The 16319-nt window shown below is 38.1% G+C and overlaps 1 protein-coding gene across 8 annotated transcripts in view; it reads left to right on the forward strand.

The window, feature by feature from the left end:
* DOCK11 (dedicator of cytokinesis 11) overlaps window positions 1-16319 on the forward strand; it is a 218800-nt gene that overhangs the window by 95212 nt on the left and 107269 nt on the right. For all 8 annotated transcript variants that reach the window (XM_036270311.1, XM_036270309.1, XM_036270310.1 and 5 more), the window contains 8 exons: window positions 569-651; window positions 3688-3810; window positions 4107-4183; window positions 7288-7472; window positions 7564-7629; window positions 9326-9418; window positions 11549-11672; window positions 15822-15943. In XM_036270311.1, the coding sequence (XP_036126204.1) occupies window positions 569-651; window positions 3688-3810; window positions 4107-4183; window positions 7288-7472; window positions 7564-7629; window positions 9326-9418; window positions 11549-11672; window positions 15822-15943 (873 nt within the window). The remainder of the gene's footprint in view (window positions 1-568; window positions 652-3687; window positions 3811-4106; window positions 4184-7287; window positions 7473-7563; window positions 7630-9325; window positions 9419-11548; window positions 11673-15821; window positions 15944-16319) is intronic.

Below are 16319 nucleotides of genomic sequence, written 5' to 3' on the forward strand. Positions count from 1 at the left end.
ACTTCTTCCCAGAATGATAAGTGTCTCTCTGCTCATGTGTGAAAGGAAATGCACATTTAAACTGCTTACAATTTTCCCAGTAGGATTGGTGCAAAACGTGCCTTTTATCTGTCTTTATATATCTTTTTTTTTTTAAATCCTCACTTGAAGATAATTTTTTTTTCCATTTATCTTAAGACAGAGAGAGAGAGAAAGAGAGATGTGAGAGAGATACATCGATTGGTTGCCTCCTGCATGATCCTGACCAGGGCCAGGACCAAATAGCAGCCAAGGTATGTGCCCTTGACTGGAATTGAACCTAAGACTCTTTGGTCCATGGGCCGCCAGGGCTGTCTTCAGATACCTTGATGAAGGCTCTTTTAATGGAAAATCAGAAAACCTTTAAGAAATACTGCTATGGTCTTAGAAAGTGGGTAGCCAATGTGTGTTGTGTTTTATTTGTAGCTATTTTAATACATTTTTTTCTAGATGTTGGCATTTTGTATTAGATAAGTTGGGAAAATTATTTTTGGGGGAATCCCTGGTAGTTTGAACAAATATGAGCCTGTTTTCTTATTTCTGACCTTAGACAGCCCAGAAGGTACACAGGACAGCCAAGCAAGTGTGCAGCCGCCTTGGACAATACAGAATGCCCTTTGCCTGGGCTGCCAGGTGTGTACATATGTAATCCTGACTCTTCTCATCACACTCATATGTGAACTTGGGGGAATGTTGTCTTTGCCAGCAGCATTCAGCAGTTTGTTTCTGACAAGCCAGTTATAGTTTGCCAGTTATGTTTTGGGGCACCTGGGATGTATCCTAGTCCCTTTGGGCTGTTGGAATAAATTATTGGTTTAAACAACAAATGTTTAAGCCAAATGTTTGTGGCTTAAACAACAAATATTTATTTCTCACAATTCTTGAGGCTGGAAATCTCAAGATCAGGATGCCAGCATGGTCAGATTCTGGTGAGGATTCTCTTCCAGGTTGGAGACAGCTGAGTTTTTGTGTCCTCAGCTTGCAAAAAGAGGGCAGGCAGGCAAGCTCTCTGGCTTCTTTTTTTTTTTTTTTATCCTCACTCATTTTTTTGTTGAGATAGAGTGGGAGGGAGGGAGAGAGAGAAACATCGATGTGAAAGGGACACATCAAGTGGCTGCCTCCTGCACAACCCAACCAGGGCTGGGGACAAACTGCAACCGAGGTACGCACCCTTAGCAGGAATCAAACCCGGGTCTCTCTCGACTGCAGGCTGACGCTCTAACCGCTGAGCCAAAGTGGCCAGGGCTCTGGCCTCTTCTTATAAGGTCACTAATCCCATTCATGAGGCCTCCACCCTCATGACCTAATCACCTCAAAGATACTACCTCCTAATATAATCATCTTGAGGATTTGATTTCAACATATGAACTTTGGATGGGGGGGATACAAACATTTAGTCCATAATAGGATATAAGAATTCTTTCTGTTAGAATTTGCTATGCACCAAAGACCCTTTCATTTCTTCATATGTCTTGCTTTGGGGAAATTTTCTTTGGCTTGGGTTACTGACCTCACTGACACCACTTAATTTTATTGCATTTAAAGCATAACTTATTTGTTAAAGTGATGAAAAATTTTCCCAGAAATTGTAGTAAATTAAGTGCAGTATGCCCACTGTTTCAGAATTGGCTGGGTTTATGCTTTGAAAAGCTAGCATAGAATAATTATTCTGGAAAACATACAAAAAATGAGAAGGCAAAAAAAAAAAAGATGCAGTTGGTAAGTGCAGGTGTGTAATTAATAGATTTTCTTATTTTCTGATAATTAATTCAGCAAACCCTTAGAGGTAGTGTATTTATTTGGGAAGGTGTTATCTATACCACATATCTTATTGTAGATTTACATGACATTTTCCCCCAAATACTACAAGTCTACATACAATGACTTAAAATGTGTTTCTTGCTTATTATACCTTTGAAGTACAGGTTTATTGGCTTGTTTTTGGAACATCCTGTACACAACTCACTAGACCTTCTGGGGAAAGGGCACCATGTTCTGAGTAATTCAATCAATTATGTCCTGTGGGTGCTGGGGAGTAGCATAAGGGTAGGAGACTCTAAGTTAATTAACTCTTCTGTCAGTATTTATAATCATTTCATTTTGGGGAAGATGTCAAAATGCATTGTATGTTGGTAGATACAAAGGCATATTGTCCTTGTTTTACACAATGGTAAAAATTGATAGCCAAGGATAGGTGAATGGCAAAGAGTGGGGGAGGGTGGTATAGTTAGGCATTATATAAGGTGAAATATGACTTTGTAAATATAAACATACTTAGTGATGTTCCAACCTGAGAAGCCAATTGCTACTGTTGCTGCTGCTAATATTATTAATAGTTACTTAGTGCTAACTCTTTATAAGGCAGTGGTCTGAGTGTTTAATGTACATTTTCTTAAGAGGTGGATACCATTATTCCCATCTTGGAGACGAGGAAATTGAGGCACAGAAGTAAAAAGAAAGTTTCTGCTCAAGTTTACACAGAATGTGCGTGAGCAGGGATCAGAACCCATGGCTCCTAATGTCAAAGCCTACTCTAGACCACTATTACACACTGCGCCCCCCTCAGGCCATACCAGTAGCTTCTTGATACTGTTTTACTGTTTTGCCAGTAGAAAAATTAATTTTAAAATCTTCGAAGTTAGAAGATTTGATTCCAGTTCTGATGAGGAATTATCCTATTTTTCCATCCTGAATTATTTTGGTTGTCAACGGTAGCAGGAACTCATTCTAGAGGCTTGGCTTGGGTATTTAAAAGATGTATGATAAACCTTTGTTTACTGAAAATAAAGGATGTATACTTAGAAGTATTTGCCTAAACCACATTTTCAGAGGCTTCTATTAATATAGAAGCTATATTAATAATATAGGGGAATTAATTATGTTTCTGGCTATAGCTATTCCAGTGTGTTGGATAATTGCACATTACTTCCCATTTTTTGCAGTAAAATAGCTGCTTAAAAGTGGGAGGGGGGAAGAAATACTTCAAATTCATATTGGAAACTCTACATATATATTATAAACTCTATATAAATTGATCTTAAAGATCTATTTTATCAACTTTGAGATGCACTTTACCTTTGATGCAAACGTACACATTATATATATCCAACTTGATGAACTTTTACAAATGTATAGTCATGTAACTACCACCTGAACCAAAATAGAGAACTTGTCAGTTACTCCAGAAACTTTCCACATGTTTCTGTACAATCAGCCATCCCACCTCCACCCAATCTCATTATCACTATAGATGACTTTGATCTATTCTAAACCTTCATATAAGTAGAATCATGCAGTATGTACCCTTTTATTTTGTCTGTTTCTGAGATTCATCCGTATTATTGTATATATCAGTGGTTTATTGTGAGTAGCAGTTCACTGTATAAATATACCACTGTTTGCTTATCTATTCACTTGTTGATGAATATCTGAGTTGTTTCCAGTTTGGGGCTATTAGAAATAAATGTGCTATAAACATTCATGTACCATGTGGGAATATGCTTAAGGATGGAATTGTAGAATTATAGGGTAGATGCATGCTTAACTTGCTGAGAAACTGCCAAACTATTTCCAAAGCAGTTTCACAATGTTATACTCCTACCAGCACTAATCTTACTGTTGTTTATCAATCCTGTAAAAAATTAAAAAAACTTTTTATTGCTATTTTAGACCCATTTTCAAAGATATTCAAGGATCTCTGGATCTGGATGGGAAATTTTCACCTTTGTATAAACAAGACAGTAGCAAGCTTTCAAATGAAGACATTCTCAAGTTGCTCTCAGAATATAAGAAGTAAGTGTGTGGAGTTACTGCAATAAATCAATATAAGAGAATTATAATTTATTAAAATGTTGAATGTGAATCATGCAGGGTGGGATAAAAGTAGGTTTATAGTTGTTCACATGGAAAATAATACAATAATAAATAATACAAGACTCAACTGTTGCACATACTCATAATAAACCTACTTTTGCTCCACCCTGTATGGAGATACTGGATGCTTAAAATTTTTAAGTTTGGCCACAGAGTAACCCGTCCACTTATTAACCATAATTTTTAACTATAAAATATTCTTATTTTACTCCTAGGCCAGAGAAAACCAAATTGCAGATTATTCCTGGGCAACTAACTATCACAGTAGAATGTGTTCCTGTGGATTTATCAAGTAAGAACTCATATATTGCAAATAAACCTTAATGGTTATGTTTGAATCTTAGGTTTTTACCTTTTTAATTTTTTTCTTGAGGTTCACATGGTATATGTGTTTCCTACAGCTGCTGTAAGAAAGTATTACAAACTGGGTGGCTTAAGATGACAGAAATTTATTCTCTCATGGTTCTGGAGGCTAGAGGTCAAAATCGAGATGTCACCAGGGCTATGCTCCCACTTAGTACTCTAAGGAAGAATCATTCCTTGCCTCTTCCTAGCTTCTACTGGCTCTGGGCAATCCTAGGCAGCCCTCAGCTTGTAGCTGCACCATTCCTTTCTCTGACTCTACCATCACGTGGTCATCTTCCCTTTTCTAAGAGCACCAGTCATTAGATTTAGGGCCCCCTAATCCTGTACAGCCTCATCTTAACTAACTACATCTTGCAAAGACCTTATTTCCAAATAAGGTTACAATCTGAGGTTCTGGTGGACATGAATTTTTGGGGCGACATTAATTCAACCTAGTACACATGGTGAATAGTTACAGAAAGTTGATTGTATAAGATGCTATTTCATATATAATATATGATGTTGTCAGTGTGCTCCAGTCACTTTCTGCTGCCATTTGCCTTAGATAAGTTTCATCAACTAATGGGTCAAAAAGGAGTAGTTCTTTTCTTGTCTACAGACAGGAACCTAAAGTCCCAGGAGAAAAATGAACTGAAGATATAAAAAACACTTTGCAGGATATAAAATTAAAAGGCTAGTAAATATTTGAAAAATGTTTAGTCTTAGTAATAATGCCACTAATGCAAATTAAAACACCCTTTTCTCACCTATCAAATTTATTAAAATGTTTAAAGTGAAGCTGTCTTATGCTGGCTAAGTTTTGGCCAAGCACCATCACCAATCATGAGTAGGAGTACAATTTGGCAATAGGTATCCAGAGAAGTCCATAACAGAAGTCTAATTCTGAGATTGTATCTATCCATTTACTCACTGAATAAGGATTTATTGAGTAAACATTGAATAGTAGGTGCTTTAAAATTATGGAGATTAAAGTCTAGAAGGAGTGACAGACAAGAAATACGAAAACAAATAAGTAATTTTAGTCTGTGGTTGGGGTGGGCTGCTTTCAAAAGGATGGCCAAGGAAGGCCCATCATGTGGCCCACTCAGCATGCAGTGGTTGGGAGTGTACAGTCTCTACTACAGGCATCACATATGTACAGACTTTGAGGTGGGAGAAAGCTTGGTTTATATGTAAAGAAAGGAAGCCAAATGTGGCATGTGATGGGAACAAGGGAGACAGAAGATGAAATAGAAGTAGAGAGCATCACGTCATGCAGGGAATTGTATAGACCATGGTAGCTCAAAAGATTGGATTTTATTCCAAATGCAATGAAAAGTCAGTAAAGAATTGTAAGTAGGGGAGTAGCAGTTTACATTTTAAAACATCTAAGAGTACAATGGATTATTTTTCCTAAAGAAATAATATGAATATAGACAGTTTATGCATAATGATTTTTTTGCAGCATTGTTTATATTAGGAGAAAATTGGAAACAGCTAAAGAGTCCAATACTGTCAGATAGTGTAAGGCAATTATGGTACAACAAAGACATGAAACTTTATGCAGATATGAAAAATGATGTTTATAAAGAGTTTATGGAATAAGACATCAGATAAAATGCCCCCCACAAGGAGGATAAAGTTCTTTATATACAGTAGGATTTTTATATTATTATTATTATTATTATATAAAACATGCATAGAGAGAAGACTAGAAAAAAATTTTCCAAAATATTAACAGTAGTTATCTCTGGTTAGTAGAATGATCACTTGTGTCTGTGTACCTGTACTCCAGATATTTTATTATAAGTATTGCTACAATAATCAAAGAACCTCCCCCACAAAGTACTGTATCCTCAGATCCGACTCTCACTGGATCTTCTTTCTTCATCAATATGGGTCTGCAGCAAGAACAAGCAGTCTTAGTCCCTTAAGAATATGAATAACTTTTACTACAGTGGCTACTTCAATAAAATACAATGCTACACTTCTCAAAGACTTTATGCTTTTCATTCTTAGGACTATTAAATTTGTTTTTGGTAACACATCATAAGATCTGTAGTTTCAAAAGACTTCCAGTATTTCTTAGATGGAAATTTGCACCTGCACCAAGTTAACTTTTTAAAAGTGACTGGCCATGAGCTAATTGGAGGCATAAATTTACTGTTATTTCCTTGATACCAATAAAAATTTGCAGTGAAAGCAAAATTTCAGCCCCAGGAAGAAATGTGTAATGGATTTCTTTGCAGAGTTTAAATTTGTCAAAATTATGATGTGTTATATTTGGCAAATCACTCTACTGTACATTGAGAATGAAATAGCAATCCATGTCTGGTCTGAAGGGTTCCACTGAAACTAGCATCAAGCTACTCCAGCTTGTTTTTATGAGTTCTTAAAGTGGTTATATGGCTTTCTGTCATTCACTGGGATTTTTTTTTCCCTCACCTGGGGATATTTTTCTAGTTATCATTAGAAAGGGAGGGAGGGAGGGAGAGAGAGAGAGAGAGAGAGAGAGAGAGAGAAACATCGATGTGATAGAGGCACACTGACCATTGCCTCCCGCACAACATGACCAGGGCTGGGTACAAACCACAACTGAGGTACGTGCCCTTGACTGGAATTGAACTTGCTACTCATCGGACCATAGGCTGATGCTCTAACCACTGAGAAAAACCGGCCAGGGCTTTTTTTTTTTTTTTTTTTTTTTTTTTTTTAATCACTCTTTGAGCCCTGGTTGGTGTGGCTCAGTTGGTTGAGCATCATCCCTTGTACCGAAAGATTGCTGGTTTGATTTCCAGTCAGGACACATACCGAAGTTGTGGGTTCAATCCCTGGTCAGAGTGCATACGGGAGGCAGCTGATTAAAGTTTCTCTCTCACATCCATGTTTCTCTCTCCCTGCCTCTCCCTTCCTCTCTAAAATCAATAAAAATGTATTTTTAAAACATTACTCTTTGAGAACAAATCAATGTATATTTTTATAAATGTAGTTATGTGTTGATGATTTTTAAATTGTATTGTCTTTGCCTGTTTTTTTCTTTTTTGGTTATAGATTGTATTACTTCTTCATATGTGCCCCTGAAACCTTTCGAAAAGAGTTGTCAAAATATTACTGTGGAGGTTGAAGAGTTTGTTCCAGAAATGACAAAATATTGTTATCCATTTACCATTTACAAAAACCATCTGTATGTATATCCCTTGCAATTAAAATATGATAGCCAGAAAACATTTGCCAAGGTAAACAGTGAAAATTATACATTTTGGGGTATAAAATGTTATTTATAATCTTCTTATACTGTGACTTATTTTGAATGATTAATCATTTTAGGCGAGGAACATTGCGGTCTGCGTGGAATTCCGGGATTCAGATGAAAGTGATGCGAGAGCTCTAAAGGTTTATTTATGATCCTGATATGCATTTTTGGTAGAGATAGAGATTTTGATGCTTAGTAGTTTCATACACAAAGTTTAGTTTGTTCAAATGTCAAAACGAAAATGTACTAAAGTGACAAATGTAATACTATCTTTTCTATTCTTACACATGAACCATAAGGATTACTTAAATATTAGAAATAACAAAATGAGGTAAGAGCTTTAAAAATGGTTAAGCTTCATATACCAGATTTTTTGCCTCTGCTCCACTTTGATTTGTGTTCTCAGATGCCCAAGCACAAGGTCATTTTCTCCTTTGACCTAACAGTTTATAATGGTACCATCAGGGGAGTATAAACTCCTTTGGTTTTGAAACCTGACCAGGCTTTGAGCTGACAGAAGCACAGCATGACTGCTTTGATCTGAGATAGACATCTATTCTGTGACTGGCTGAATGGTGCCTCCAAACTTGAATTAGTGATATATGAAAAGCAGCATCTCAGTATTATCTGAAACAGCAATCCTTAAGTACCTGTGATTCACAGTGTCTTTACATGTTCACACTTTACAGATGGTTTTTACTTTTTGCTCTTTAGCCCATTAATCAGAGGCCTGAAAGAAAAGGTGGAACATTTAGTTATCACAAAGTGTTTATCTGGCTTGAGCCTAAATCAGACAGATGGATGGCTAGTCTTCCACTCAAACCAACTAGGGAAAGAGTCTGGAATGCCCCCAACTAAATTGTTGAGTGTTTTATAGCCCCCACCTTTGAAAAGAGATTTCTTTTTCATAGAGAACCCTAAGTTAAATTAAAACTGGCTCAAACTAAGCCTGTTTTCTGATTCTCCCTTCAGTGGAGATGAGAATAACTGTTCCTTTTCTCCCATGCAATATCCGTTTGTGTACCTAAAGATTCTTAGGTTACCTCTCAGCAGTTTCTGCAAATTGCCTTCATAACAACATTTAAGGAGAGCTGGCTCTGTACTCACATGGAGTCTCAATTTCATTTCTTAGCTGGCCTAGAGGTTAGCTCTGAAGTAACAGAGTGAGGCAATTAATACATTGGCATGCTGACTCCATATTCATCCTTGAGCTTATTAGGCCTATGGAAGTGAAAAACTCACACTAGAAATGAAATTGGATCTTTCCATGGAATCATAGAAAACCTTATATTTATTTTATTGGTATAACAGAAAGCCAGTGACTTTTAAAATGTGGCTTGTAAAATTATAGAACAGTAAGTTGTCTGAAGCTTACTTTTTAATTTCTTTAGGTTAGGAATGTGTCTGGTGGTTTTTTGTTTTTTAAACTCCTCACCTTGCCCACTACACAACAAGCATTCAACAAATGTTGGTGACTGGCTGAGCGGGAACTTCTCATATTAAGAAATACAAAGAGCATGCATGATAGAAGTAAGCTTTCCAGGCTAGGTTTGAGAGTGTTTTCCTTCTAAATGATTAACCATTTTCAACTTCCTATTGTCAATGAGTTTGGAATTGCATTTCTTTGATGGCCGGAAATTCAGAAGCATTCATGCAGCCAAGTTAGGTGATGTCTGGAATGATTGTAAATGATTCGGAATTTATAAGCTCATGGTGAGAGCCCAGTGGGCTTGGCTGTGGCCTTGTACTCACAGATGCTTCGAACTGTATGTGGTTCCATAGCATGATGTTTGGAGACCTGCACTGAGAGTGTTGACTCTGTTTCTTCTTTTGCAGTGTATTTATGGAAAACCTGCAGGGTCTGTTTTTACCACAAATGCTTATGCTGTTGTTTCGCATCACAACCAAAATCCAGAGTTCTATGATGAGGTAAAAATACATGATTCTGACATTTATTAAATACAGTGGTTGTTCTTCTTTTTCTCTTTCAGCTGTTTACATCATTTCATCTGCACATTTAATCCCTTGAATGTTTTGTCCTTTGAAAATGGGAAATGTTACATCAAAACAAAGGGCCCCTGCCTGCTTGGTGCCCTTTGATGGCAGCCAAAGATTTGCCCACAAATTGAAGGGCTCTGATGTGATGTAACAATGTAGGAAACAAACACCAGACTGGCACTAGGATTCTAGCCCTAGCCTTGACAGCAACTGGCTCTGTGACTTTAAGCAAGTCACTTCCTTTTTCCGAGTCTCCATTTCCTTAGCTTTAAAATAAGAAATTCAGAAGAGGTTCTTTTGAAGGTCCTTCTAGCCAAGGCCTATGTGCAGTGTTGAGTGGCATGGTCTCCCTATCACTGCATTCCTTTCCTCATACCCTGTCTCTGCCTCTCTTTCCTTCTTCCCACATCTCTGTCTCTATGTCTCTACATTTCTGTGAACTTCCCGGTGGTTCTCTTAGTGTCTCTGTCACAGCCTCGTCTATTCTGTATGTACTTGACTTATCCATATGTGTAGACTGATTTCAATTCCCATATGTCTCCATGGCACCTGGGTGTAAATCCCAGGCCAGAAGCTCTGCTGTTTGTTTCAGCTTCTCAGGCCTCATGTCTCCATTCCTGGCTTTGTCTGAAACCATCCACCTTGCTGTCATGATGTCCCTAAATCCACTTGCTGTCATGTGGTGACCTTCTACCCCAGCCTTAGATGTCACTCATCCCTTTCTCAATCCAATGCCCGTAGTCTCATGCAGAATGAGGAGGAGGATAGCAGCCTTGCGTTTTTTAACCCAGGGACTGAGTATGGCTGTATTTATGTACAGCGCAGCATTAGATAAGCAGATGGTCCGGATGCTGTGAATAGGCACATTCTCTGGTGAAATATACCTATGACAGAAATTAGTTATAATGCCAGAACCATGCCTTGTGTGAATTATAATTAGGCCAGATGTCCCTCACTGAGCTGTTGAACATGTCCCCCTCTATAGCCAATGCCAGTAACTACAGAAAACTTGATGATGTAGTGAGTAATCCATATTATCTTTAGGATGCCAGAACTAAACAGGCTTTACAGTTATTCACTATATATTGACCAAGAGAGAGAGATGGGGGGTGGGGAGAGGGAGAAAGAGTGTTTGCATAAGTTTCTGTGTAGGTACATGCATGTGTGTTAAGTGAATTAAATTTGTAATTTGTTTCATATACTTCCAAGAGGCATTACAAAAATTCAGTTGAGTTCTGATTGGAAAATTACTTGAGATGCTTGTAATAAAGTATTAATTTTAAGAATTAAATTCATGTGTCAGCCATGAAAATTTTTATTTATTTACTCATGGGTAAAGTATTTTTCTTCTAAAGGTATTTATATGAACTGTAATTTGTGTTTATCGTGGTTAATCAGTTTCAGACTACAGCGATAAATGAATTTCCGTGAAGTGGGATTCTTTATTTATATATGATTGTCCCTCACTTTGTGCTTCGACTTTCGCGGCTTCACTGTATCGTGTTTTTTTCAAATATAGTATAGTACGTATTTGAAAAAACTGCGATAGAATGAAGCCGCAAAAGTCCAAGCATGAAGTGATGAGGGATGACTGTATACATAATACCATAGTGACTTTTTGCATGTCTAATTGCAAAGCTTAATTTTTTTATGCAAAGAAGGGTAATACCTTAGAAAAGAGTAACCTTTCAAATTCAGTGCCTGGTTTAGATTATTGTATTTGCTGACTCAGTTTGAGTGACATAGCATCCCTGGGCTGTGAAGATGTGGTTTTGATCCAGTGTTTTAGAAAATCCTGCTGCAAAGTGGAATCCAGGAGCATCTTCTGTGCTTTCCCTCAAAAGTAGCAAATCGGCCCTCAAAACTCAGGAGAATATTGTTGTCAAACTGAAACTGACTAGAACATCATTTGGAATACATTTAAATGATATCTATTTGACTGGTTTGGCCTGTTATTTAGAAAAGTGTGTCACTGGAAAAGTATGATGAAAGAACTAAAGGACCCACAGTCTGACTTAATTAAAACAAAATAAAACTCTACATATAATTTTGTCATTTCAGATTAAAATCGAGCTTCCCATTCACCTGCATCAAAAGCATCATTTGCTTTTCACTTTTTATCATGTAAGTTGTGAAATTAACACAAAGGGAACAACCAAAAAGCAGGACACAGTTGAAACTCCAGGTATGTGTGTGCTTTTAATGTCTCTCTCTCTTAGGCTATTTGAGACGGAATTGTCCGGAATACAGTCTCTTTTCATCAAGGTATAGACCACTTCTTTTCCTCACCAAAATGTCCCATTTCTGAGTTAAAAATGTCATTGGTAAAAGATAAATTATATATTCACTTTATCATCATTTGTACCAAATGTCCAAATGCTTGCCAGTGTGCTTGGACTACCATAAGCAACATAATATTCCCCTTCTCGGAGAGAAACACATTACAATGTAGTATTTGTAGAATAGCCCAGCACCCAGAATTTTTCAGTTCTGCTCACTGAGTAAAAGGGAAGTAAGTCTTGGGCTAGTGGCATTTTTGAGCCTGAGGGAGATTGGGGTCTGCCTGGCTCTAATAAGTGAATACATTTCATGAATTTGAGTCAGCTTGTGTAGTGAAGCCCCAGTCCCGGTCCCATTCAGCGAGGGTTTAGATAACAAATGGGAAGCATCCTTAGGAGAACATAGAAGTCCCTATGAACATGGCCTGTATCACACTCACTATATAAATATCAGCATGCCCTAGGATTTGGATCCAAACTAGCCTGGATCGATCTTAAATTCATTCATTTAGTCATTCATTCAGTAAATATGTCTGCATATTTATTATGTGCAAGATACTGTAGTAGGTACTATGGAAAATACAGCAGAGAATCAAAGGTAGAGTTCTTCTTCAGCAAACGTATGATCTAGTAGGGGCCATGATACCGATTTAGACAACTATGATACAAGACAGAAAGTAGTAGTTATGAGAACAATGGTGCTGTGTGATCTCAGAGAAGAGCAAGTTATTACTCCAGCTGGTGGAAGGATAAGTGGCTGGGAATAAGGGAAAACTTCCGGGAGGAGATGGTGTTTGGGTGAGGCCTTAGGGGCAGGGTAGAGTTTGATAATGCAGTGATGATAGGAAGGTAGAGGATTCCAGAATAAAGCAACAGCTTGTACAGAGGCAGAGTACTGGGGGAAATGGACAGGGAAGCACAAGGAGTTCCAGACAACCAAAGCACAGGTTGCTGGGAAAGGAATTGTAGGATGTCAGGTTGAAAAGGAAGTGTCAGATGGTGGAAAGCCCTGAATGCCAGGCTGTGGATTTGATTTTCTTCTGTCACCGATATGGAAATGGTAAAGCATTATAAACAGCAGTAAGGGCTGTTTTCCAGGAAATCCAATCAGGCAGCAATGTAATGGGTGAGGTGAGTTGTAGCAGGAAGGAGGCAGGGAGGAAGGAACAAATGAATGAACACCAGTTAGGGGGTATTTCAAAAGCCCAGGAAAGAAAGGGAGCTCACTGTGGCAGTAGCAGGAGGATGGAGAAAATGAAAATTACGGAGTAAGAATATATCAGACCTAGCAAATGAGTGGCCACTAGAGAGATGGCTGAGTTAGCACTGCAGTTTCAAAACTGGAAAGAAGGTACAGTTGACCCTTGGACAACATGGGTTTGCATTGTGAGGGTCCACTTATACTGGATTTTTCAGTTGACCCACACAGTTCAAACCTGTGTGGTTCAAATGAGAACTGGCAGTTCACATGTGCGGAGGACTAATTTAATCTATATGCAGATTTTTGATGGTGTGGGGGTTGGTTTCCCTAACCTCCATTTTGTTCAAGTTTCAATTGTATTGCCAAGTAACAGAATTGTAGGTGGGAATTATGGTTTTTGACCAATGTTGAGTTTGACATCTGAGTGGTGTCCAGCAGGCAGCTGGACTGAATACTAAGGAAGGTTTCTTTGTGGGTAGTGTGGTCCTGTTCTGTCTCCCTGTGGAAATTGTAGTTTGTTCAGGACAGGAGTCTTGAGGATTGAGAAGAAATCTGGCAGAACAATGTGAACCTATGGCGTTGTACCTCCTGAAAGACAAATTATTTCCTTATCCAAATCCTAGACAGAAGTGGGCAAGATGCTCAGTGGAGCATGAGACAGTTATTTTATGTGCCACTCACCACTTTTAATTGTCTATCCTTTAAGTGGCCTCAGAGCCAGATGGTGTGTGCTTGACATTGTACCTCTACGGCTTCCAAGCGCTCTGTATGAGTTTTGACTGAGAGACACACTGGCCATGCTGTGATGGATTCACAGTGCAAAAATGTTGCCTAAGCAATTTCATAGAGACAGAAAGTAAATTACTGGTTGTCAGAGACTTGGGGGAAGGCGAAATTAAGGGGATTAACTTCTAAGAGATATGGAGTCTCTTTTGGGATGATGAATAAATTCTGGAATTAGACAGTGGCAGTAGATGCACAACTGTGAATATTGTAGAAACCATGGAATTGTATTTTGAATAGATGAATTGTATGGTATCTGAATTATATCTCAATAAAAATTTTTGTGAAGAAGAAATATTGCCTAATAACAAGAAATGTATTTTCCTGTTTTCTGGGCTGGAAACCTTTTGTCGTTTGTCTAATTTTTAGTTTAATTACTTTGACAGAGGCCTTTTGAATGATTGTCCTGTTCATGTTACTTTCCTGTGCCTTTTATAAAAGAAGACCTCTGGGCAAACCATTTCTGAAGTTGTATTAGTAAAGGCGCCCTTCAGATGTGTTTCAGAATCTGAGAAAATCATTTAGTCTACTTAGAGAAAGCAACATATTATTCGTCTTCTTTTAAGAATGAAAGCATTTGCCAAATTAAACATGTGAATGGAAATATTCTAACCAGATTTGTGTTGACTTCTGTGTTCACAGTATAAATACATGCATACACACATACTCAGACAAATAATTTTTTTTTAATCCTCACCCGAGGACATTTTTCTGTTTTTTGTTCAGATAGAGTAGGAGGGAGAGAGAGGGAGAGGGAGAAGGAGAGGGAGAGAGAGAGAGAGAGAGGGACGGAGGGAGGGAGAGAGAGAGAGAGAGAAAGAGAGAGAGAGAGAGAGAGAGAGAGAGAGAGAGAGAGAGAGAGAGAGAAACATCGACGTGAAAGGCACACATCGAGTGGCTTCCACCCGCACTACCAACCAGGGCCGGGGACAAACTGCAACCGAGATACGTGCCCTTAGCGGGAACTGAACCCGGGTCTCTCTGGACCGCAGGCTGACGCTCTAACTGCTGAGCCAAACCAGCCAGGGCTCATATAAATAATTTTTAAGAATGGGAAAGCAATGCCTTTAAATGCATATATAAATAACCAATGGACATAGACAACAATGCTGGGGGGGGGGGGGATCAGAAGGAAGGTGTCTAGGGAGGAGAAAGGAGAAACATCTGTAACAAAAATAAATTAATTAAAAAAAAAACAGAAAAATAAAAATAAATAAAAGGTGCTCTCTAGCCAACACCCCCTTTCAAATGCCAAAACTTTGTCCAGAGCAATCTTTTTACGACTGAATTATAAACACTTGAAGTCCAGAGTAATCTCTATAATGGAAATACTGACACAGATGGTTCTGGCCGTTTTAGCTAGAACATGATGAGTTTTCTAATACAAAGCCAAGAGGCTCTTTTGGGTAGAACTGTTAAGAAACGTACAGGCTGGGGGAAATCTTTCAGTGGATTCAGGTTGTAAACACTATTCCCTGACTGCGTTCTCCTACTATACCTCTTTCATCTGTAATGAGGAAAGCTGCCCAGCCAAATACTGCCTTGTGTAAATATGGAATACAACCTTGAATCTTTCATAGTCCCTTTCCCTAGGGTTGCTATAAGAAATTTTGGACCCTGGTAATTGCTGTCTGAGATAGACTCAGATAGGGGATTGCACTATTAGTAAGGATAGATAAGAGAAATCGAATTATTAAAAAATAAGTCTTCCCAAAATTATCCCCAAAATGTAAAGATAATGATATTGATGCACTTTTCATGTTTTAAAGTGTTTTCATACATTATCTCACTTTGGTCTCCCTGTAACTATTAGATAGAAAGACCTATCTGTTGTTGTTCTAATTTTTATAGTTAAGGGAATAAAGTAAATAACTTGTTAGTGGTCATACTGGGGTTAGGAATTGACCCAAACTCATTGTTCCTTCCCCAGTACTGAGATACCCAACACCTGGACTCCCACATGCACACCCCTGGAAACATGACCACCCTGTCCTGCTCCCTAGAACTCAGAAATTTGTGTAGCTAATTGTATGTGTGATTTTGTTTCTCATGGTAATCATTGTCTTGGCAGTTGGCTTTGCCTGGGTACCTTTGCTGAAGGATGGTAGAATCATCACATTTGAGCAGCAGCTTCCAGTTTCTGCCAATCTTCCCCCAGGCTACTTGAACCTGAATGATGCAGAATCAAGAAGGGTAGGAAAATATCTGCATTTGTTGAAGTAATCATGATGAAATGTTGAAAAAGTAGAATTCTGTTGGCCTAGTTGATAGTTTGGTCCAGTTGATAGCAACTCAAGGTATAGTCTGAGCACTGCTGCTGGTTCACAGTAAAGTTATGTATGGAAAATCATTCATTTGAATGATTAGAAACTTTTATAACAATCTGACAAAGTAACCTCATGTCTGTTGATTCTGATAACAGTCTTAAAAACTGGGGTTTGGCTTTTTGTGCATCATTTTAAAAGATATATTTATTTCATAATTCATTTTTTTTATCCTCACCCAAGGACATTTTTCCATTTTTTATTCAGATAGAGTGGGAGGGAGAGAGAGGAAGAGAGAGAGAGAA

Source organism: Molossus molossus, unplaced genomic scaffold, assembly GCF_014108415.1.
Source record: "Molossus molossus isolate mMolMol1 unplaced genomic scaffold, mMolMol1.p scaffold_m16_p_2, whole genome shotgun sequence".
NCBI classification, from domain to species: Eukaryota; Metazoa; Chordata; class Mammalia; order Chiroptera; family Molossidae; genus Molossus; species Molossus molossus.